The 26,051-nt window shown below is 41.5% G+C and overlaps 1 protein-coding gene across 5 annotated transcripts; it reads left to right on the top strand.

Moving 5' to 3' along the window:
- Positions 1–911: 911 nt before the first annotated feature.
- LOC111249890 (uncharacterized) lies at positions 912–25,350 on the top strand. 5 transcript variants are annotated; one of them, XM_086986682.1, is made up of 5 exons: positions 912–4,080; positions 20,072–20,806; positions 21,450–21,595; positions 22,773–22,938; positions 24,351–25,350. In XM_086986682.1, the coding sequence occupies exons 1-2, from the start codon at positions 2,746–2,748 to the stop codon at positions 20,243–20,245; spliced, it is 1,509 nt and encodes a 502-aa protein (XP_086842808.1). In that variant the 5' UTR covers positions 912–2,745; the 3' UTR covers positions 20,246–20,806; positions 21,450–21,595; positions 22,773–22,938; positions 24,351–25,350. The 5 variants fall into 5 exon arrangements, with proteins under 5 accessions (XP_086842808.1, XP_022660083.1, XP_086842807.1 ...); XM_022804348.2 differs by lacking the exon at positions 21,450–21,595 and having other exon boundaries at positions 20,072–20,866; positions 24,351–25,342; XM_086986681.1 differs by lacking the exon at positions 21,450–21,595 and having other exon boundaries at positions 24,351–25,336.
- The last annotated feature ends 701 nt before the right edge of the window (positions 25,351–26,051 follow it).

Raw genomic sequence — 26,051 nt, 5'->3', positions numbered from 1 at the left:
CAGGCATACACCTATAAAATCGTATAGGTATAGGCACCGATAAGCGGAGCCGTCGTGGTATTTAATACGATAAAATCAATTAGTACACATTTGTTGTGCAGTCAAATCCATCTAATAATAGCATTTGACTCTGGGCTTCAGGAGGTTTTGCTCATCGAAACAAGTATATAAAGATTAGCAGTACCTGTTGTTACCCCATCCCATTACGGGCCTTTACTGTCACTTCTGTTCCGAAATGTTTATGACTTGATAACGGAATGATGATAGTACGCCCGTCGCATTGTGACTTCAAACGTGAGTACAACATCCCCATCTTTCCGCTGTATTCTAATACTAATCACTGAGCGTTTTATGTCATTGTTATCTAACCCAAGCAGCACTGGCAACGGAGGAAGCTATGAGAGCAAGTGACCTAGTGTAACGGCAGGATCACTGTCTCTTACGATATCGATGAATATCGGCAGTAACTCGGATTGATCTATGAATACGCATGTGTATTTTATTCTTAAGCTAATGAATACTCCACGATTTTTTTGGAAGCGTTACGGTTTAACGCATCGATGTAGCCCATGTGGATAGTATATCAATATGAACGGGTCAACAGTTTGTTCTCCTGCCCAGTTTTCAATGGCACGGATTAATTTGCTGCTGTTTTGTCAGCCATAAATATTTTAACGATTCTTGATACGACAGAACTTGTTTTAGCAGATGGTTCGCAAAGCGGTACTATGTTATATCGCATAATATTCCAGCTGGGTTTTTTTCGACCTTCAGCGATAATATTCTTCGCCCTCGCCTTTTCCTTCCCGATTGTTGTGTATTAAGAGGTTGCCGCTGCAGTTCAGGACCACACAGTTTAACTATCGTGACCCGATGGTCAAATGCGTTAGTAATGAATTTGCTATATGGCCTGTAGGTCCTTTTTTATGTCCTTAGCCGGCTCGTCAACCACTGTACTCGTACCGCACACTGTTACTGTATACACGGTTGGACATTGTAAATGGCAGTGACCGACATCGAATTCGACGGAATAAATAAGGAGTTGTCAGCCCTCAGCCGACACGATGACTATCCCCCCTCACCTGCGAGAGGTGTTTTGCTAGCTTACAAACCGCTTCTTGCTCTATCAACGACAACAGCTGCGTCGTCTTGCCATCGCGCGAATGTTTGTACCAGCAGCGGGCCGTCGCACGATGAGCAATGCTTTCGCCAAATCAGTCTATCAATTGCTATCGATTTGGTAGTCATTGTAACCACTGCTGCGGTGGCTGCTAACGACTGCCAGTCGGGCAGTTCAGCAAACGAGACAAGCAAGTTGCAGGCAACGAACCCGAAACATAGAACCTAACACAGCAGGAACCAGACGCTTCCCAGGCCCAGGCTGCTGTGGGTTGGTTTTTTAACACCGGGGCAGTACGTAACGTAAGACAACACTGTTGCCAGCCGCCAGTTCTGAGACACTTATCTGGTCTTCTCTAGCGACTGGATCCTTCTTCGCCGCGTTCCAGTCGGCATCTTCACCACCTGCACTGTTTCCATTAGAATACATTGGACCATTATTTAGCTTGGCGTTGGAGCCGGGTCGGCGCTTCGATGCTGCGACTTCGACGTTGCAAGCAACGTTAGCCAGTTCTACAGCGTCTGACTGTGCGCGTGTGTGCCGGTAGCTGGTGCCGATTTTTCTTCAGCGTCTGGGAGGAACGTTATGCAGAAGTCGTGGTAGTCAGTCGCAATCGTCATAGCATCGCAGTAACGGTGGCGCTAAGATTAACTCTGCTTTTGCTGTTCCTGTCGTATGTTTGTGCCCTTCGTAACGTTTTGTGGTGAGGCATCGAGGCCGGTTGGTCCCGATGCTACTGAAGGGCTGACTAACTAACTAACTTAAGGTATCACTGCCGCTGTCTCTTGTTGTAAATCTGAACGTGGGCAGTTCGCTGTTTTGCTGTCGTTTACCGGAAATTACTGCTTCGTCTGTTTTGCATTTTCGTTTGCCCTGTCTGCGCTCTACTCGCTCTGAAACCAGCCGGCGGCGGATGAAACTAAAGTCGCCAGCTGAGCCCCATTGACGCTACAGCGAGAACGTAGCGTCTAACGAACAATCAGTGACGCGCGCGACACACCCCACATAACAGCGATCGTGCTTATTTGAAAAGGGATTGCTGACAAGTCTCCGTATCAGTTTTGTGTTTGTATATGTGCATGTGCAGCATAATTTGTAACTATAAAATAGACTAGATGCTAGTAACGGGTTTACAGAGCCATCATATAACCAAATGCGGCACACAGACAGGTCGGCGTGCTGAAGTAAAAGGTTGCTATTGCTTTCACCGTTGTTGTTGTTGTTGTTGTTCTTGTTGTTGCGCCTGCTGCTGTTATTGTGTTTAAGCGGGCGGGATTCTATGAGTCGTTCATTTATGCCTATCTTGTTAATGCGGTCCAATATGCCAGTAGACTAGTGTCGATTTGTCATTAGCTGGCCGCGTAGCAATACCGACAGGCTGTGTGAGCTACATACAATTAACGAATTGGATCCTCGTAGCCGATAATAGCGCCTATAAATGTCAATCAGCAAATGAAAAAAAGTGAAATGCAAGCGCTGAGCAACCCATACGGCCATATGTCGATGGTGTGAAAACACGGAGAAACTAGAAGGGCTGGGAAGGATTACTGTGATTGTCGGTGAGGTTGGAATAGAAAGTGTGACCGAGGCTGATCTTGACACTGGTCATTACAATAGAGTCAGCAATGACTGTGAACATAAACACGACCTCGCGGATGAGGTGGAGCACGATTTTCGGAATGTTGGTGCTTTTTGGCAGGGTCGGTGACGCGATCATTCCTGAATTAGAACTCTCACAATTTGCTGGTAGAATAAGTGCTTTAAATGAAACCGATCTAATAGCGTTTCATGGAACGATAGCAAAGAAAGTACTATCGGCGGCCAGATACGCCAGCCCGCTGGATCTCGGTGGGCTAAGTGTGCTGATACGGGATGAGAATACGTATGTAAATGTCACACTGTCGCGAGTGAAAATCGAAGGACTGAATAGCCTGCGTGTCTTGGACGTGGCCACGAGTACGCAGCATCTCCGCGCGTCCGTTCTTCTACGGGCGGCCCAAATGCGGTTGAAGTCAATGTTTAAATTAAAGGGTTTTATCAACAACCAAGCAAATTCAAGCACGATCTATGATGGAGGTCTCTTTGAAATGCATGTAGATCGGCCAGCTATCTCGTGGTTTGCCCGACTTGTGGGCGAAAAGAATGGCGAGCTCAATGTTGCACAGTCGGGTGTGCGCACGCACATGAACGAAGTTGACTTTACGTTTACATCGACGGCAGAAAAGCACGAGCTTTCAGCAGAAATTCTTGAAACACTGGGAATGGCACTGGTAGATGAATGCCGACTGCGTCTAGAGCGGACTCTTGGACAGTATATCGATAAGGCCATGAGACGAGCAAAGCCTGATGTTGCCCGGGTACTTGAAGAGCTGCTTCTGCGTGATGATGTGCCTCTGACGTTTGGTGTTGGTTCGCACTGCAAAGGAGCGACTTGCGACGGCATCGAAAAGCCGCGCGGATCTCCAGGACTTCAGATTGTTCAAGATATTCGGATAATACAGACAGAAACAGGTTCTCGGCCGCATCATCGGTCCCGGCGGCAGGTGCCCTGTAACAATGGCACAGAGCTCGATGACTACGTCGACTATTTATTCCGATTTGCGCGGCGTCTAATTCGAGTCATGGAGCCTATTCCAGGCCCAAATATAACCGTGTGCGTTGAGGACTCACTTCAGATCTTTCTGCATGATCTGCAGGTGCGTGGGGTGCACACGCTTTCTCGCCAGAAACCTGCGTACGTAAAGTGCAGTAAGCATGGAGATGTTACCGTTGGTCTCGTTGTTAGAGTGGACAATATTATCGGCGCGGCTAAATATAAGGTGATCCATGACTACAGGCATCTTTTGTTCCAGGGTGACGCCGACTTCAAGCTAAAGGACACAGTAGTGTGGGTGCAGATTTCACAGTTAGGAAATGGAAATAATCGACTCGACGTATTTAGAATATGGCGACTTGGGAAGGTAAGTTAGTTGCAAAAATTAATTTCTAATCTTGCTAACAAGAAGATCATTTACTCCATCATCTCTGCGCACCTTTAATGTTGATTCAATTACAGGACGTTAACCAGTCATTCTTACAGTAAATATGGCAGGATCACCTGCTCAAGTAATACACCGTCAATACTAAGTATGCATCTTTTTTGTTATGCCGCCTTTAACGACTCCTATTATTGGCTTGGTTCCAATCCCAGCTCAAAACAACCTAATATAATGTATATAATAGCCATCTTTGACTCTAATCCTATACGCAGCCTTATACGATCGTCTAAGAGGTGAATGGTCAACATGCATTTCTAGTCTATACATATTATAATATCTTAATACTCTCTATCGAAGGCTTACCTGGAGCATCGCATTGAAGGCAATCTCGAGTTCTGTACAGGTGCGTATAGGTCTCGGCAAACGTTCCTGGGAGAAGTATTTGCCTTTGTTTAGATGGCTAGCTTTTGTATGAAGTGAATCATCTTAACGCTGTGATATCTTTTCAAAATGAAAACCCTTGTCAAGCATTTATGGGCCAGTAAGAACGACAATATATCTTCGAGCTCCCCATCATCGCATAGCGAGAAACTGGGAATTTAAAGTAATAAAGTCTAAGATGTTCTGAATCTTCAATGCACAAATAAACGTTGCGTTAAGCAGCGGATTACAAGACGTTTACTGAATAAACCGCAACGAGGGTCATCGAAACGAGTGCAGTGCTGACCATTAATATATTTATTACTATTAAGAGATAGCGGGTTTTAGGGGATTATTACACAAGTTACTAGAAATGGTGCTATCTTGCTGTTACACGGGATTTGAGACATAATATCTTTGAGGGAAACCATACTCAAATTCGTCTGCATAACCTTATCTATGAAAACTTGTATCACAAATTTGTCGTGCCACAAATTTAAATCAAAAGCGGTCACGACATTGATCCAATTTACGGGGTTTTTTAGTAACGTGACTCGTTTGATGTTGACTATGAAATCGGGCATTGAAATGGTATCGTATTATGGCTGCCCAAGTCCTTTTTCTGCTGGCCGTAGCTTAAACGAATCAATGGCCGGAGCCATCCAGGTATGCGTACATCCATCCACCTAATGTATTAGATATTGGCAGCCAAACAGTTTTTTATCGCTTTCGTAAAGTTCTTCTTTATTAAGGTCGAACTGTTTTATCATTGGCAATTGTCGAGCTGCAATTACTGGCCGCGGCAAATAGACCACAATAGGTAGGTGCTCGAAAATATTCGCAGTCCATTGGAAAACGTTGAAGACAAACCTCTGCGCAAATACTTTCCTCCTTTGTTTTAATAATAACGAAGAATAATGTTCGAATTCGAAGAGAAGAATGAAGACGCGAGAAATGAAGTTAGAGAACATTAGCGCCTTTAATTTAACTCATTTAATTTAACTAGTGCCTTAAATGGCTGATGAAATCCGAAGCAGAATTTACTATTTGAGACAGCTATTGCTCCCAGAGAGTTGAGTTTCTTAATATTCTATAGGTACACTGTATATATATATATATATATATATATATATATGAATTTAAACCTCCGAGATCTTTGCCCGGTGACCTTTGTTTACATTCTTGGATCAACTGACATTTACCAACCCTGTTACTTAATATTTCATTGATCTTTCTGTTTCGCCTCATAAGTACGACTATATTTCGATAGAACTTTCCAACATGCTAGTACTCCATGAGTAAACAATACTTGTGTACACATAGCAGTCGTTTTTGACGTTATCCCCGAGTTCGAGGGAAGCCAACATTTAATTAACCTTTAATGAGTATCGTGAAATATGGTAATACGTAAGCTCTCATCAGCATAGCATACGGACCTCGTCCGGATCTAACATCGCTCAGGTCCCCTTTTTCTTATTACGATAAGCGAAGTTAAGAGGTTGCTGGCTAAGTTCTTAACGATTTTTTAATGAGCTCAGGTGTAACAAACCATTCTCGATGGCGTTATATATGGTAATGGCTCGAGGGGTAGCGCTAAATTTACTTAGCTCATAGACTCTGGCATTCGAAAAGAATATTTTTTTTAAAGGCAGAATGTTCGTTGAACATGCCATATTTGTGATCCTTATGAGGTTCCGTAACAGACGTCTAGGTAGCTATTGATGCGTCTCGAAAGCGATAGCATCCTGCATTGGAAAACTAAATCAAACGAACTCGTTACCCCTATGTGTTCTCTGATTAGCCAAATGAATTTACGTTAAAGATGACGCCCTTCGCTTCGGACGCTTTAGAATGTCTCTGTGTATGCAAATACGTGGACATCAATTTACTAGTACGAGCCTGAAATCAGTTCTGAATGAAAAGTGAATTTTTTGGCGATTACTGGCACGCTAGATTTTGCGCTAGGAAACAGTTTGGCCTAGTTAGATTCGGGCGTACAGCCTAGCATATAGATACGATAGGCAAGCAACTGTCTTTGGTATTGCCGTAGGCAGGTCTAATCACAAATCGCAATAGGCACGATCACAAATCGTGTTCGCGGCTTAGGTTAAATGATCAGGCTACTTTTATCGACTAAACGTAGGCTGTCTTTACCATTTGACAGGCCGTTGGCTTTGTAATGCGTAGGAGCGCGCATATATTATACGATAGGGATAATCGTATCACGAGTCTATAGTTGTAATAGTTCGAAAGTGCGGTAGCATAACTGCACTTGAGACCTTCCAGATTTATTGTTGCTATCGGCGCTGTGGGGCGGACTTCTAAGGACACATTGCGTCCTATCTCGGCAAGGTAATGCAGTAAATGCGGCAAGTAATAGAAATACGTTTTCCATTTCTTGTTGCTTCTCGAAAGGCCTCCATTTTGTACTTGAATATCAAACGACACGAAAGGCTGAACCGAAATATAATTATAGCAATAACGGACACAACAGTAGCATAGGGCTACGATTATTCCATTTATACCATTACTTTAAATCTGCTCCTATTATAATTTAGCATTTATAATAGATGTCAGAAACTGCTACATGTCCCAATAGCATGGAGCATCAGAATGGAAGCTAAAATGGAGTCGTCGAGTTTAGACAAACTATATCTTATGATGAATTGACAGTATTTCTGAAAAAAATAGGTCTGGCCCAACGATACATCGGACATTAGAAGTTGCCTCTATTCGGGAGCCGTCACCTTCAGTAATCAGACCATCACTGACAAGTGAAAATTTAGGAATTGGAACTTCCAGAAATTTTCTTCGCTACAAATAAAAATGATTGCTTAATTCGGCTGCCCAGAAACAGCATTTATCTCTTTCGAAAGTTCAGTGTCGCAAAGGTTTAAATACACATGTTTAAACATATACACACACACACACACGTTATTGTGTTACTTAAATTGCGTTATTGTGTTGTGTCGTTACTCCATAAATTCTACGACGAGCCATCCCTAATTAACACCGAAGAGGCTTTAACGCATTATACATCACTATCGCAGAAAAACGTCACCGTAACGGTCAAACGTAAATAAATAGACAAATAACAACAAAAAACTAAGCTTAACAAACAAGCATGTATTAGGTTCGTGGCCTTCGTGGAAGCGATTGTCTATGAATGCTATTGTAGATCTTATTTAAAAGCAAAACACAGCAAAATTATAACTCAGAGTCTAGAAAAAATACTTTTACGAGCATTTAAGCTATTTTATAAAGAAATCTAATAAAAATTACGACACGGCCGTCACGCACATTATCGGACTGGATTTGGTCACATTTTTATTATTGGAAGTGAAGCGGACGCCTTGTAAATGATGTACGATGAAAAAAAAATGTACGTATTATCATTATTTTCCTTACGTGCTTCACAGAAGAACCGTATACGCGTCGTTTGCATGTATACAGCCTAAATTTATGAGTGCTTTTAAAAGTTAGTTTCGTTGGTTTGTTCTGGCCTGAATCTGTCGCATTCGACTGGGTCTGATGAGTTGTTTACGATTGAAGATAGTTAAAGCATTCAACTTGTATTAAATTCAATTTTACCTGCCAGATCGTTATCAGTCGCAGTAACTATTGCAAGGTGCAACATGTGGGGGGGGCTGGCTCGATAAATAGTTGAGGCTGTCATTTTGTCTTTAACATCTATATAAATAGATATATCCAGTAATGGTCGTCAAGATCCTTTGTCATCTCTGCTAATCTTGATGTGATGAGGAAATTGTCCGATTGTAAAAACTGATGTGTGAATTTGTCTGATGTAAAACGACAAATATTTTCCGTACAGCCCGGAAATATACATACAATATTTTTCCTATTTGAAAAAGAAAGAAAAGCGAGTATACCGTTTTGTGTGGGCGAATAAGGCTCGCGGACGACACACCGGTGGTTAACAGGATGAGAAAAGCGGCCAAAACATCGAAACAAATATATAACTAAGGCATGCAACATTTGTACCGATGAGATAGCTCTACCCCTTTGATCTTTCCGCGTGGGCTTCTGTTCTAAGATTTACCCGTTGTAATATTATATTTGTCGTATAGCATTCTAACCAGTGTAAGACATATCATCTCATACTTTTACCAATCACTGTCTATTTCTCTATTAAAAACTTTACGAAAGTATTATTTCAAACTGTCATTTTAGATAGGATCCGTTTGTCCGGACTTGGTTCCTTTTCTTTTTCATTTACACCGATTTCACTAAGCTATGTTATTGAAGGTCTCTCACTTTGTTATTATACGTACGTATGGGCTACATCGCAAACGTCTTATGGCTAACATGAACCTGTAAGTTATTCTATCCAGCCAATTAGTATACAAAGACTGGCCGTAATTTTCTACCTTTACTCCCTCAACGGTCGAACCCACTGCCTGGTCTCTTTTTGACAATACCATTTAGCCCAGCATAACCCATAACACAGGTCTTGGGCCTTACTAACAGTCCATACAAAGCAAAGTCCCGTTACGATAATTGGTCCCGACGAGGAGTCGTTTTTAACAAGACACAGAGATCTCTGATTGTTTTTAGCAAACAACACGCTAGTTAAATTTAATTTTACTTTTTATACATTCAGTCTGTTACCGGCTAATGATGTTCACATTATCTAGAATCTCTCAATCAATTTTGCCATACATTTGTAGCGAAGCCATACATAGAGTACGCGCCGCCATAGCAGACCGCTGCGTTCGAAGAAATTTCTTGTCAAGTCGTTGCTTGCCAGTGCTATATATTATAAGGGGCGAGGGTACCATAGGTGTTAGCCTCCAAAGAATATAGATCTGTAAAAAGAAATCTTGCCCACCCTGCAACAGACCAGAATATTGCTCTAGTTCATACAAGCTTTATTAAAGGAAAAAACAAAATCCTATTACGGTTCACAAAAAATTGAGGCGACCACTGCTAACAATACTTATTTGCATCCAAAGTCAATATGAAACGTTATTACCACCCGCCCCTTGTGCTTCTTAGGAACTTCCATTTGATCTGTACGCTCTGTTGCTGGTGGATTGATTAAATCAACGTTTCCGGTCTTCAAACCATATGTTTGTTCATCCGTTTACTTAGAATATAAATTTTTCCAGTGAACACTGATAAATGATACTATTGAGCAAACATGACTACCGAAAGGGTGTGTTTATGTTTTTTTTTTTTTTTTTTTTTTTCGTAACGCTATGTGCATCCAAATCTAGACGACGTTGAACTGTAGCGCTTTGCTCAATTAGCACGGAATCAACGACTGATCAACCTGAAGCATGAAGTACATCGGTACAATCGCCCGCGGTCGAGGCCTGCCGCAGAATGTCCGAAATAGTCAGCTCGGCCAACAGCGTAAGCCATTGTGTTCCTCTATCAGTTCTGATGTCCAGTCGGAGTGAGCTCGCCGAAGGGTGGTCAAACGAATAGATGTAATTTTTGTCTAACATTTCTGTTCTAACGAAAAAATAACTCTGTTCCGCTATTCGTTGGGTGACGGCCTTTCATACATATTCAAAATGATACCGACGGAAGTAGAGAGAGGCTATATGAGTAATGGCAACTGAAAAACCCTCTTCAAAGTCGGCACGCTACTGCTTGTAGAAAGATAGCTGCCCCTGACAATTATGGCGGGCTAAAAATCTTGCCGAGCGAATCAACTTCCGCCGTATGTCCGGTGCAGAAGTCAAGTAGACTACTCTTCAAGAAAATACTTCGTACACATGATAGCCTGTGTATACGTGAACAAAAAAAACACTTCTGCGTTTTTCATGCTAAAAGAACCCTTGTTTTTGTTGTCAGGATTCTGTAGGGATGGTAAAAAAATGCCGCGTCTAGAAACTGTCAGTAGAAGACCATGATCTTTACGTGCGCTACTGCCGATGTATTTGTAGAGCTTATCCTTTGTTTTTGCTACTGCTGGTTAGATAATGGTTAGTTATGGCTGGCTAGATAATGGATAGTCTCAAAATGCAATGCACGTTACTCTACAGTGCACAATAAATGACACGTTTAGCTTGACCTTGTGGGCTCCTCCTAAATTGTGTGACTTCGTGAAAGATGAGGTTACTCTTTGGCTGAAGTCTGCCTAACTATATATCGCATTACACATCCCGGCTTCCTCAAAGGGTCTAGCTGTTCTGCTAACCGTACACGTATGTTCTATCTAGAGACTGAACGTTTTTTTATCAATCTGTCGAACTCAATCTTCGAACAGAACAACGCCAAAGGTAATCGCGAAAGACAGTAACAATAAAAATCGAAACGATCACTCTACTATTTTAATTGTCAAGAATCGACAGTTACAACGACAATCTGTTCGATGTGGTACCAAGTTGCCAGGCATTGAGGGAGCCGGAAAGCAGCAGACCAGATTAAGTGAAAATAGTTTCTAGAAATTTTCTTCTTTTTCATTACTAGAATAAATGAATTTCGTCCTACGGACGAACTTATTCATTTGATCACGATCACTGTAGTCACGGGCATCGCTTGCTGCTGCCACGGGAACTACGGTGTTTTTCCTGGCGCAGCTGCCTCCGTCGGCGCTCCATCTATGGCCAACAATACCTTTGAAAGTGTCTTTCACAAGCGTTTTGTAACTGTCCCGTATTCTCCCCCTTTCAGCGCAGCGTTTTCGTCTGCTGGTGTACTGTTCATATACTGTTTAACTTGAACAGCTGAAGTAGGCCTTTGCTAGAATTGTATTCGAATGAGTGCGGCGCCGTCCATCACAGCCGCTAGTTCGCTCCGTGACGGTCACTCCGGCTCAGGTTAATTGACGACAGCCCGATGTTAGGGGCACTTGCACGAGGCAGGGGCAAAATTAGTGATGCGGCAGATATAACGTCGCCAACCAATGGCGCCGTCAGCAACAACAGAACTATCAGCCATTGCCGTCACTGCTACGCAATGGTTAGTTTGTGGGTAATCTCGCAAAGACGATTTACCGTCGTTGACCACGACAAACTGACGTTAACAAACCAGCCAACACGTCATGGAAGAACACGCTGGAAGAACGCGGAAATGAAGTACGATCGGATTGACAAGACAAACTGTAAGACGGTGGATGTCAGACGGGCGATGTCATGCGACAGTCACATAATGGGTGCGCAGCGGAGACTTTTTGAACAGCAGCAGCAGGCAGTATCCGAGTGGCATATTGGCCACTATGTTCGTTTGTTCGTTATTGTTTTTGCAAACACAATTGATGGACCTGTTGTTTTTATAGTAGCCTATGTTTGCTATACAGAAAGCGGTTGAAAGCATCGTCTAGATAGATGTACGGCTGCTGTATATTAAATACAGAAAGTAATCGATAAACTTCACGATGCACTGCGGACGTAAACGATAACTTAAAAAGCGCACAATCGTAATGCCCATAATACCAAACACATTCAAATCGTAATTTTTGATCGTACCTAAGTCTGTAACATTACATTGTTACATTGCATCGTTCGAAAGAGTTCTAATTTTCTAGAAAGGAGTATCAATAGCTAGCTATTTTGTAACACGTTTCTAAAACGGTTATCGGCTCCCACTGGTTCCGTGACCGGTTGCGAGATCGTGACTTATACAGTTTTACGGCCATGAAACTCCTACATTGATAATACGAAGAGTGTCTTAAGTTTTCGAAAAGCAAAAAAGGATCTACAAAGAGCTCCTCGGTAACAATTACCCTTATCAGTAACTAATTCTGATGTGAACGCGACTGCTGTTGCTAGCTACGTTTGCTTCAACGACGGTCAAGTGTTCAGCTTTGCAGGAGATATTTGAATCTTCACATGTTCAAGAGTAATAGCCCGAACCGGTTAACTGGCTGGGAGTTCAAACTCCTAGGGGAGAAGGAGTTAGGAACGCATAAAACGGCAACAAAGACCGATGATTACGTGCGCAGGACCAGTGGAGAGGAGTTGTTCTATCTATCCTGCTCAGTCTTGTTCCCGATTCAATGGATCTGGATAGTAGAAGTGGCATCCACTCCATTGCTACTTTTGCTATCATTATTTCAGCCACTGTTATACAAAGATGGCTTGCGAAAAGGCTATCGTCAAGCGAAATCCATGAAGCGTTAAATATTTTTACTCAAGATCATTTACGATAGTAAAGCACCGGTGGCAGCAGCAGCAGCAGCAGCAGCGGAAGTAGCGTTGATAGAAGGGTCGTAACAGGACGGCAATAGGACGCCGATACGCTGGTCCCAGCATCGTAATTCGCTGTGGTTCGCATTAAACTAATTGTTAAAGTGGATCAAAACAGGCATCTGGAGTCGGACAAAAATAGTAGATACTCATTTTTTTTTTATTTTTTATAAATTTAGCAGACATTAGATTTTTTTCCAACGATTTCAAAATTGAATCAATGTGTGTCTAGTCTGTTATGCGCCGATAGCGCAGATATCGGTATAGCAAATCGTAAAAACTTTTTGTTTAGTTAGTAATGTATGTTTCGGCTTTAAGCGATCGTTTGTGGTGGGCAGACACTAAAAAATGAAGGGATCACGAATATAAACAGCAGAATCTAGTATTGCGCATGTTTTTGGGCTCCGTCTTGGGACCAAATCGAAACAATTGCCTTCGGCTCAGATGCGCCCTATAGATTAATTATGGTAGTTGATTTAGGGTGCCAGCTCAAAGCAGTAAACAATGCTATTATTTTATACCCGTGTCAATAATTATTCTCTTCCGAGATATAGTAATACACTAAGCTATACGGACTCAGTTCTTCCTCTTAGAAGATTCTGAACACGACCTGGCCATAAACATTCCTAGGGGCGAAGGGTGAGATCTGTTGCTGACACTGGCAAGGCACTTTCTATGACCACTTAAAAAAGCCGCGTCCGTATCCGAGACGAAAGTTTTTTTTCGATATCGCCAGATCAGTTTTTGCAAAGCTAAGATTCAAGTTAATAATGTCGGCCCTGCCATTTTTCTCTTCCAAGGTTCAAGTCGTCCGAAAGCGATAACGTATACTTGTTCTATTGTTGAAGAACCATGTGGTACAGCTTGAACTTGTAACACGTTACACGCAATACCTGTATAGCATCTACTGACGAGATAATTTAATTCGCTTCTGAAGATCCGCACTAAAGCAGCATTTCTCAGTACGAATTAGCCCGGTGAAGATAATGCAGCCCGATGTGACTTAAGATAAGGATGCCTTCTATCAGCAACGCGTTTGACTGGAAAGGTACAAGTGGATATAACAATAGTTGATTAAGAACGCTCCGGCTTTTGATCTGGCAAAGCCAATTGTTTATATTTTTTACTAGAACGATAAATTTTGTCTAGTCGAACATTTTTTAATAGTCTGCGTATAGTAGTAGAGTAGACAAACGAACACGAACTGCATGACCTACTGATAATGCCTATAATGAAGGCTTTTCGCCCTGCGTCTACTGCCGTATTTCATAAGTGGAGCTGATTAGGTTGCAGTACTCAATTAATTGGCCTGCCTTTCTGTGTAATTATGGGTCTTCTATAGTTCTAAGCCTTAACGAACCTTGAGCTATATATGTATTGTAATCACATAATTCCTAATGGCCAACCCTAACGATCAGTACCCTGCAGGGGTTCGTGATGTCATGACGTATCTACATAATAAGAAAATAAATAGGCACCGTTAATTCCTGTCCTCGTTACGCAGGCGGGCAAAAACGAGAGAGTCGTTGGCCTCAAGGAACAATTTTCTCGAAGTTATTTATGACAGTCATTGACCTTGGCTTCGCAGCGGACCTGCAGACGGCTGATGTAGACCAAATTATCGAAAAATGAAAAACCAGTTATAAGGTCAGTTTTCCGGTCGACACATGTGTTGTCTCAGTATTAACGGAAGCTGGGACAGTGCTGATTCAGTTACAATCTTGGCTTGTTTCTAACTGTGTTGACTAGAAGAGTAAACGTATAAAACGGTTTACTTTGTGTTTTACATGACATGTTGCTACATCCTCTGTTTCTGTTACATAAATAGTCACAGTCACTTTGTCTGTCGAGCAGATGTTGAATGGACTCGTGTGCATTCAACACCACCGTCCTCTACGGTTTATTCTAACTTAAACACGAGAGTAAGTTACAATAATGCAGAAATAGAGACTTGTAACGTTTTTAGTTCTTTCTTCGTTCTCTACAAGAGCTTTTTAAAAATCACACGCGCTCATATACGGACGAAAAGTCGAATTTCAATGTGGCTTAAGTACGTTCACTGATCGTAGTATGTGTGCCATTGTAGCCAACGTAACAGTATATTTATAGTAATTTAGCTTTGAATGTCCCATCTTTACTTTCCTTCTTCTTCTTCTTCTTCTTCTTCTTCTTCTTCTTCTTCTCTTCTTCTTCTTCTTCTTCTTCTTCTTCTTTTTCTTCTTCTTCTTCTTCTTCTTCTTCTTCTTCTTCTTCTTCTTCTTCCTCAACCTTAGTGACCAATCGTTTTTATAATTTCGTAGCTGTTCAGCCCCCCATCGGCGTCACCACCACTGCTATTGTGTGTTTGACGAATATCTCTAGCAAGGTATTGCAGTCATAGGACTAAAATTGGGTACACGCAACTTTTACAAAAATGAAAGCCTCAGCTTCTCACAGAACCATCCGGTGAAACTTACTCATTGACGGTATAATGGCAACGTACTAATGTCAATTTCAGTGCTTCGCGAGTCACACGATACCCACCCCAGATATTCATTCGATAACACTGTAGGAAGTGCTCAAAAACTTTTTAGAAATTAAAAATATATATTTGCTTTTTTTTTCTTATTTCCTTTTGGAATATATTGACATGTTTGTAGCCGGCCATATTGCCATCCACCTCCATAGCAGTTGCAGGAAGTAAAAAAGGTCCTGTTTTTATTTGTTGATGACGCTCACAGTCCGACAAGTGACCTATGCACGCACACAGTTTCAGAAAGGTCAAGCACGACAGAATGGAACACGCAGTAAACGACGTCTGACTTCTTCCTACTAGCATAGGAATATATAGCTTGACGAAGCTTACACTGCAATAACTCTTTTGTATTCATAATAACATGTCTAGTAATAACATGAGTAGATAAATAGCATACAGTTTACTACGTGCGAAGCTGGGGGGCAATCACAATCTTTAACTAAATTTGAAGCAAATTTAATAAAATAATTGTGACATTTTAGTACTCTTTCAGAGATTTGGAATTGTTAGCCTTGTCTAAGGCTAGTTCGAAATAGGCTCTGGACTCTAACTCACATGTTTGTGTGTATGTGTGATAGGAAAAGAACAATGCCCCTGTCAGACTCTACTGAAGAAGCTTACCTGCAGGTTTGCCAACATTGTAGTATAGAAATTGTATCACTAGCAGATATGCTGAAGGTTGTTGAAATGACACGTATCGGCACCGATAGGGGTTATTTTGCTATAATCGTCCAGATTAGACATGTTCCGTAATCCATACAACCGATTTATCCTTTGCTCTTATATCCTTTACTATTAGACGAATTGTTTATCTGAATTGATAGTGCTATGAAATCGATAAGGTAAACAAATCTTGAGTGAAAGCTAGCAGGTAAAATATATTTTCTATATTCAACTTAATATTATTTCTACACAAAAACGTGTTACGTCTTGTAGATGTGGTCGCCGGCGCGGGCGCAAAAGTTACCCGCACACACGTAGACTAAATACCGTTATTATAGTTACAGTTTTATCAGTTAATGATCTTAGGTAATTGTCAGTCGTTTCGTGTGGATCGCGTAATTAGCTTGTAATAAGTTTCCGTTTGTAACTTGAATACTGGGCGTGGTTCCAGTTTCGTGGAGGCAAAATATTGTTGTACGGGCCCTGCATAAGTTAACATAGACAGTAACTTGCTTTGATGATTTCACGTGACGAACATACGCCAGAACTTCAACTTAAATTCGCGGGCGGTTTATGCTCGATCGATGAGCTCAGTGTCGTACAGGATAGCAAAATCGAGTTATTTCCAGTGTTCTGAATGTATAGGTATTCTGATAAAGTTACCTAGCGAATATTAGTACCGACTAAACGCTGCGATCAAAAGCCGAGACCATAATCACTTAGATCGCATAAGAGGTTTTTATGGTGTAAAAATGAAGCTAAACTTTAGCTTCATAAACTAAAATAAACTAGGGTACAGATTGACGTACACAAATGGTAAATTTATCGTATATACTTGGGATCGAAAGGAGCCAACATTCGTCTAACTTTCGATAGATTATGAAAAAATGGCTATGATAAGAATAGGGCAAACGGTGTAATATTCTGAAAAGTCTTTCTGAAGTTTGAAGCGTATATGTATATATATATATATATATATATATATATATAACATTGATATCTCTACAGTAGGGATGGACAGTCAACGTTAGAGAATTGTACACAAATATGAAACATGTTGTACACATATGTGTCTACAATGATACTTGTATAAAAATGGACAATTAACTAACTTCTATCTGATGAGACCAGAGTAACAGAGGCGGCGCCTTCAGTTACCACTGTTCAACGCCTAGCAGCTCCATTCTCAGTTTTCACATGTACTTCACATTGATAATAGACCTCTTTCATCGGTATGTTTTTGATCAATATCTCAGTCCATTGCGGTTTTTGAAGAACTTTTTGTTTGAAAAAATCCTGCTGGCAGGTCAAATCTTATTTTTTATATTATATCAGCGTGAGGTTAGTCGACTCTCCTTGACTAGTCCTCAAATATTTCAATTGTAAAGCTTATTGGCTTTTTGGAGGCATGCTCGTTTTTGACTGTTTAGCTTGTTCCTGCTGTAACTTAGGATGTTTTTGGACTTTCTCAAAATTAAGTGGAATCCTCTGGAAAATAGCGTAACACAATTCACACGAACCTCATGCGACCTCTGAGCCTTTGTATATTGACTAAATATTTTCAGTTCCCAACGCTATAAGATTTACCTTTCAATTTTTCATGTTACCACTCCGTCCGTAGGTGCCGTTAAGGGATTCGATGTTAATATGGGAACGGGCAGACGATAATCTTTTTTTTTTTGTTTTTTTTTTTTTTTTCACTAAATCACCTTCTTTCCAAGTGTTTGGTAGCATTTTAATATTAACAACTGGTTGGAATACACATACGAACAATCGTGTTAAGAAGGTGCTGCGTTTCCGTCTGTTGAAAAGTCCGATTAGAGACGTGCAATCTAATAAGCACTATATAATAAATGTATTTTTTAATAAAAAAAATATATCTTTCAGTTTGCCTTTCTTATAGAATCATTAAATTCGAATCAGGGACGGAAACCATGGTTTCACCCCGGTAGTTGATTGCGAAGGGCTATTTGTTAACGATGCAGTATTTTCGAAAATGTGAGGTGTTCCTATTCCAATGGACGAGACCGTTAAAAGGAGTAAATAATTCCAATTTGATCGAACTGTTCGCAAGAGACAACTGAATTATGGGAAGAAAAATCTCTACAATACATTAAGTCACTGCTGATAGGAGGGTTGTTCCAGGGGTAGTCTGCACCCCCTGAGTGTAGACAAATGATGCGGTAGCGTTAACTCAATTACGTACTATATTTGTACCTGTTTCAAGCGCTTTATGTAGCAAAATCCGCGTAGTACTTTCGAGGTATTTCTGGAAACAGAACTTGTTTAATCTGCTGCTATTGCCAGTAAGGTATTCTATTTTACACAGACAAATAATCGTCGTATAGAAAGATTCTCATACTGGGCGAAGTCGCGAGCTTCACGTTCAACTGTTCCCATTTCGTGCTACTGTAATCAATACGCCGAGCTGCGTTGGGTAGCCTCAAACGAAGGCAGCAGCACACAAACCCACGCAGAGTTCGTACCAAATTGTATAATCATCTAGAACTGGTATAGTGTAGTCCAAAATATGTGTCATATATAGGACTTCGCAAAATAGAGCTGCAATCATTTTTTCAGCAGCGAAGTCATAACAGTGACCTTTTTTGCTTGGTCCGCGACCCCTGTACAGATTTACTTTTCGTTAGGTCGTAAAATGGACGCCATTTAAGTACTCTAGCTAAATTTTAGAGGCCAATAATAGAAGCATAAAGCATGGCAAAAACTTTTCGCTCGTCTAGCTAGTGAGCAGCAGTCAGGCTTCTTTTCCTCCCCAACATCATCCTATGCTGAGTGATTTGACCCCCAACCGTGTTTGCGATTTGCGTAAGCATAAGAGGCTTTTCTTTGTCAATGCTTGTATTGTTCTCCAGCATACGCTGATCCGATATCTGCTTCATTCCAAGCCTTCGGACAAATCCGGAAGCTTTTCAGCACCAGCTATACGAAGAGTTGCTGATACGATTACTGTAGTCCCTGTGCGATAGGACGATACATTTCCAATACAAACTCTTGTACACACGTATGGAAAAATAGTATAACATTGGTCTAGCCATATCTTGAAAGTGTCAGGAGAAGACGGATTGCCGTTTCAAGTAAGTAATGTCATTAATTTAACGACGTCGTAGTACGTCAATGAACTCGCACAGTACGATGACGAGTTTCAAGCATGGATGTACAATTGGCTTACGTACGTAAATCTACGAAGAAGGTTAGGAAGTGAGTGTACATGTAGCAGTAACTTTCAGACATCACAAAGGAGCACTTACTCATACGAACAGCGTCTTGTTGCTATTCGTTGCGGTATAAAATAAATAAAAGAATTGACAGTTAATGTATCAGTAACAGTAAAAATCGTCCATATTTTCAATTTGTACGATGCACAAGTGCTTACTTTTATATGCACGAGATGTAGTACAGATCTAGTTTGTAAAAATATTTCCAGTCTATCTATTTGCTCAACGCATGCTTAAATTTAGTCGTTCCAACTGTCATATGGAACACAACAATCTGACGGCAAAAAATGGCCCAGCAACTGAATGATATATTAACCAGTAAAACTACTGCGTCCTTATATTTATGTTGGACGGAACCTTTGTAAGCAAACCTACGTAGAACGTTCGCGGCTGGTCTTCATAGATTAATTGCGTATGCAGTAGCGTTGAAGTTTTTCCATCTTGTCTCTCATCACACTTCACAACATTCCAATTTCCTATTTCCCCACTCGTTTACCTTCTCCATAAGCAGTACTGAATACCAATTGAACCTTCATTTTACCCGAAATGTTGAGCGTAGATCATTTAAGTGAATGCAAATGACCACCTATCTATTGATAATACCGAATCTATTGTACTAACCATTTAGCGTAATACGCCCTCTGTGAACTTGTTTCAACCCCTTTGGCGAGCGTGACAATTATCTGAAGAAAAGTTACATAGCTTCATCATTAGATAACCATATACGTGTGCTCCGCTCCATTCCATTGAAGAACTGACTTCAAGTGAGTCCTACTGCGATGCTTTCAAACATTCATCCAGACTAGTCTAATTTAACCAAAATAACGACGGTGGTTACCCACGAAGAAGGTATGCATTTCCGCGTTCTTCCGGAGCGCGTATTCCGAATCGATAATTCTCAGTTTGTAACCGTTTTGTGTACCTTGAAACTGTCATTAATCACTGATTGTTGTCTGCTTTTGTGCACGCTTGCCTTTCAGATCCACATACGAATGCGCGGACTTGGGGGGGTGACGTCCGCGCTTTCGATGTTACTCAATCGTATCATTAACGAAGATCCCTGGAACGTAATTCCCATTGCTGAAGCGCAGATGATCACCTTCGGCAGGGAAATGCTAGCCAATGTTACCGTGCCAATTTTTTCACTTGTGTAATTTTTGTCAGCTTACAAACAACTTATCATAATTATCCCAGGCTTCTGGATCATTTAAAGACTTTATTAATTAAATTTCTTTCGCAACAATGCGGTAATTGCGAAACCTGAAGCCGGTAGCCTTTAGAGGAACCCTGCCTGTTCAAGCACTGCCTTGTCTCCCGGGTACCTTGAAGGTTAATCACAACCGCGTTCGTGCATAAAACGTAGCCCGCAAATCTGCCAAATTAATTTTCGCAATTTGCCGAGTATGGTAACAGCTCCAGTTTCGCATAGGGTTCTCGCGTTCTGCGTAGGACCAACACATGCACATACATTCTTTGCTAAAATGCACCCAGGGAGCCTTCCACGAAGACGATCTGTGTGCTACTGGTGTTCAAATTACGGATGCTATAACACCAACTCAACTATTACCTAACTCATTGCCAAAAAACAACAAGAGTACCGTCATACTGCACCATTCGTTTTGCGGATTACGTCGATCTACGATAACACGACCCAGACAACGCCCAAGAGTGTTTGTTGTTCGACCCAAACAGGTGTGATGCTACTTCATCATTGCGTAAGTAAATGGCAGAGAAGAACTTTCAGCTGAGGTTGCCTTCAGAAAAATTAAGCATCGGTAAGTTGGCTCTGCACGATAAGCAAGAAGCGCAGTACTACGAACGACACGAAAAGTTATTAGCGTTTAAAACTTTAAATAAACCTAAAAACAGAGAAAATCGTATTTTATATCCAGCTATTAAGAGCTTTATAGTCGTGCCCCGCTGTGGTGGAGGGATCGATGGTAAGCGACACACATCGGACAGCTAAGGTAGGCGGAACGATCATCTTCGTATGTAACGCTTCTATACCTCCGCTGATGGTGTTTCGTTGCATACTTCGTTATACTTGCCGGTGGTTATTTTTAACAATCAAGAAACGATCGTAATTATGTACTACTATAATGATAGGTCTACCTGTAGGATGATACCGTGCAGCGCCGTAGATGCTGGCTTACAAAACACAACTCTAAGAAGAGGCAGAGGGTAAGACAGCCCGGTAGAACGTGTTATGTATATAAAAGTGACAATTATGACCGGATCCGACTTTATTCTGGTGATAGAATACGCTTTACGACATATTCGTGTAGTTATAGAATTTTTCAGATTCACAATGTTAGATATCTGAACGGATTTTCTGTGTCCTGTGAATTTTCACCGCAGGTCTTCTCCAGTGTGTGTACTCGACACGAAACTATCACAGGACACATTCACAATAACGATTCATTTCTTGAGACAGGACGTGGAACAAATAATTACGTTCCCCTACAGCGTATTTTCCATCATGTCGTTCGCTACGTTTGCCTGCAGTGCGTATAGCTTAGGTGAAAGAAAACCGGCCCATTTCACCTATCGAGAGGACATCACAATAACAACCGAACAAACACGAGCATAGATCAATTCAGTTGGGCAATTTTTGTATCGCTATAAACTTTGCTATTTATGTGTAATTGTCAACTTCTTCATATCTGGCCACCTTGTATGTCATGCTCAATAACGACTCTAAGTACAGATATATATATATACGTTTCTTGTTTGACCGTGAGCTGGTGCGGTCATCGCGCCTCAGCCATCAACAGGTGCCGGAGCTATGAGGTTCCAGCGGCAGCTTGGGCACGTACAGAATTAGTCAATCGATAAGGTCGCCAGCGATCGCGACAACGCGATTGTATTGCTTACCATTTGGTCTTTGCGGGACAGTCGTCTCTCTCTGCGGTGGTACCGACTAGTACTATCACCTGGCGCCGCGCCTGCCGCCGCCTTTTAGCTCCGCTGGAGGTTTACCGTCGTAGTGTGTAAATATATGTTGGCTTTGTCGGCACAAAATGTTCTGCTTGTCGACACAACATCAGCGTGAGCAGAAATACACAACAGCACGAAGAATAGCAGTTTGTTCTAGCTTCTGCTATCGCTAGCCGCCGCCGTAGCAGCAGAAATACGAGTCGTTATGAGGTGAGCTGTGTAAGCGTGTTCGCTTCTCTGGGTCGACAGTTTCGTTCGTTCGTTCGTTCGTACATTATTCGTGATTCTATGCCCGGAGCTATCCGCCTGCTGAATTCATTCTTTGACTGTCTGGTCAGCGCGGGCGCGGGCGCGTGACCAGAACGTCGTGCGAAACCTTGCAAGGCTGAGACGTGTTGCATAACATTCACGGTGGCTACAGCGGTGGTGTCGCCATTGGCCCAATCCCACCCCACCCCACCCCACCCCTGTGAACCTTATCCACCTTTATCCTTCACATTCTCGTATAGGGCGCCGTTATGTTTTCGAACCCTCCAATATGTTAGCCGTCCATTCCCTAGCTTCTATAGAATTTGTTATTTATGATGGCGCTTACTCGCTGAAAGCGTTATAGCTGCTACTGCCCGCATTGATCAATTGCTCAAACTGTTCGGTGCTGTCTTAATAGATCGGTATTCTCTAACGGTGTAACTAGCGGGTGCTAACTGTAATGTCTGCGCTGCGGTTCTTATTTGATTCTATTAGCCATCGAGGGGTTTGTTTATGTCTTTGTCTGCTGACGTCTGTTGGTGATCGGTAACCGCCAAAATATCGTTGATCGTGTGTGGGCGCGCGAATCTTTTCAACGGCGGCCAAATCAGTTTGTGTCACAAGGAACAACAGTTGCGTCTTCTCATAGTATGTCTTCAGCGTACGTATCCAAGTAGGCCTTCTCCTCACCACCTCGTTCTGACTGATGCTGCTATTAATGATGTTACCTTCTGCAGCGAAAACAGCCGCAAAGGTTCTGTAATTGGTGTTTGTCGCCTATTGGATGACGACGGGCTGACGGTCACCAACGTCCCGGTCGTCCACTAATCCATTGAAATAAACAAGGTTGATCTAAAACCTTCAGATCTTCTTGTGTGCTTTGCTCTCTTCCTTTCTTTTTGTACGTCCTTTCAGCTTTTTTTAAATGAAACGATGCCCAGCCACCTGAAGCACACACACACGGTGTACATGTTGACAATGATTGGTCAAACGTACCTTATTGGAGCGCAGAGACTGCTCTAGTGATGTTATGAGATCATAGTTTGACCCTGTGTTAGTTGTTTTCGTGTCCTTTTGACAGGATAGACAGAACCCGTTAGTTTTTCCTTCGCCCCATGGAAAAACTTTCAAGTAAATTCTGTTGAATCCTAGTTTTTTCTAGATGTTTGTAAGGTGTCGTAAAAACGTTTGTTACGTCGCTATTTATAAACAGGACCGCGCGAAGAATATAATTCAAGTAGAATTAAAACGTATACGCATTGTGCCAACATGGCCTGAATTAAACATTTTGTAGCCAAGACGCGCGCGCTTTGTGTCGTGAAAAGCAGCATCTTGTCAAGAGTGAGCTTTGAGGCGTAAATATGTTTTTTTGCATTTTCATTCGGCACACTCAGTTTTCTACAGTGCTAGTATATATTTTGAACCTCGTTGCTTCCGCTGGTAGCTGATCAAGCGTTCCTGTCTATGCAAGAGCATGGATTAGCTGCTACGGAGCGCGGTAAAAAAAATAATTGCAAATAATGACTGTAATGCGACTTCACAGCTTCGCAACTCTTAAGAAGTGAGTAAAATCAAAATCACGATAGATTTATCGGCTATCGGCGCATTATAGATTAAGATAAGCTAGACGCGTTCCGAAACGGATTTATATCGGAGCAATAATCTACACGGCCCTTTTAATCACAAAGGATGGAAGCTTACGAACGATATCTTCAGTGTCAAACACAGCTCTAGTCCACTGAAGTTTCTTTTACGCTTTACCAACTTGCTGCTTGCAATAGTCTTCATGAACAAATGATTCTGAGTTCCTCTTTGCGTTTCCTCTGTTGGTCTTCTATTAATCGGAGCGTAAACGAATGCGATGTGATAGTTTAGTATCAGTCAACCTATTTCTGTGACATAAAATCATACGTTTCGTACTTTTGCTATATCGTCCCGATGGACATAATCTTGACTGCCACCTCTCATACAGTATTTTATGTCGTGAAGATGTTGTGTCGATATTAGAACTTCATCTACTGATACCCAATCTCGTTTGTGACCGTTGTTCTTTGTTGTTGACCTCGAATATAGATTGAAAGTTCACGTCAGGCACCGTCATGCCTTCATCATTTCATCAACCTGTTACCATAGTACCAACCTAGGACGCCATCCCACCGAACGCTAGCTACCCGCATGCAACAAATAGCCTCTGAAGAATGCTCGCTGGTCCGTTACCGTTACTGAACAGGCAATATGGTGACGTTTGAGAAGGACGCCACACAGCTGTAAATTGTTGTATAAAATGCAGTATATATACAATAAGTTTTGACATAAACATGCAAACGTGTAGGTCATATGATATAACATGTAGCCATAGTTATTTTCATGCTCTAGCGGAAACATGCAGATACATCTATATATAAACCCAGGTAACTCAGACTGCCAAACAATTTAGTATAGAACAGTTCTGTTTTCTATAGATATATATATATATATATATTGTTATGCGCCATATTGATTTTAATGCGTAACCAGAATATATATATATATATATATATATAGTGACCGCTGCTAGACAACAATTATTCGTAATGAAATTATGATAAGAAGAATAAAAAAAAAAATGCTGTTTTTATATAATTGTACGTTGCGGTAGAACGTTGACAAACAAATGAAAAATATAATCGTATCGACATGATGTAGAAGTGTTGTCATTTTCAGTAAAAGGCATGGTAGAGTAGAATACATTCATAGTAAGAACCATTCGTACGAAACGGTAGTGCGAAACAGTTGTCGCTATTGCTGTCAAACTTTCGAGAACTTGAGTAACTTGGCGAAACTGATTTGCCAGACATTGCAAGATACGTGACGCGCCATTAGACGGCCTAAAGAGGCTGGGATCACTAGTAGACACGTACAGATCTACGGAGCCATACGGTGTATTATGGCTCCGAGGAAGATCGTCGCCATTTGTTGAGCGCGCCACAAGAACGAAGACAATTTGGGTCATATAAATACGCATCGATGCAGCGAAATGAAGAATGATTTCTGTCTAGATGGGAACAGAAGCTAATTAGTAACTGTTAGTTAATAATAGATCTTCATAGAGAAAATGAGTTATTTATACGAACGATTTTTTGCGATTCGAAAGCTCCATAGCTACATCCATCGGCTAGTCCACATACAAAGAGCAAATCAACGCAGTGGACTAGCGTTATTTCGGCTGCTTCTATTTGTCGCTATTTCTATTCATTTTCTAATTCTATTCTTCTGTAAAATGATTCGTGTCGAAGTTGTAATGCTTTCGATTTCGTTCTCCTGTTAGCTTTCAGATCTAGTCATCTCTCTCTCTCTCTCTCTCTCTCTCGCATTTATGTTCTATAGCGCAACGTGTAGCGTTAATAATATCACCCGCCGCAGATACTTCAACATGACATCGACAAATTTGTATTGTCTCCGCACAGCCATATGCCCATAAATTTGGGCTATATCCAAAGACCTCGCAACAGATAATTATACAAATAGGATTGATTGTTTGCTACAGGAAGGCAAAGCAGGCGTCCATATGTACACTACTGATATACAGAATGGTTCACTTATAGATTTTATGCTGTTCAGGGTCACTGGACGCGCTCTGGCGTCGCTGAACGATAGAGCCAATCGGCCCTCAACTGTTGGCTGTCAACCTGACAGGCGTTTAATGCGCGTACTGTTCATTATACGATAATCGCAAGAGTGGTGTTAAATAGATGATCTGTTTATACGTATAGATTTGATTCGTGCGGTCGACAG

This window comes from Varroa destructor, unplaced genomic scaffold (assembly GCF_002443255.2).
Source record: "Varroa destructor unplaced genomic scaffold, Vdes_3.0 BEIS01000004.1, whole genome shotgun sequence".
In the NCBI taxonomy this organism is placed as follows: Eukaryota; Metazoa; Arthropoda; class Arachnida; order Mesostigmata; family Varroidae; genus Varroa; species Varroa destructor.
Note: the sequence above shows the minus strand (reverse complement) of the source record. Positions and strands in the feature narration are given on the sequence as shown.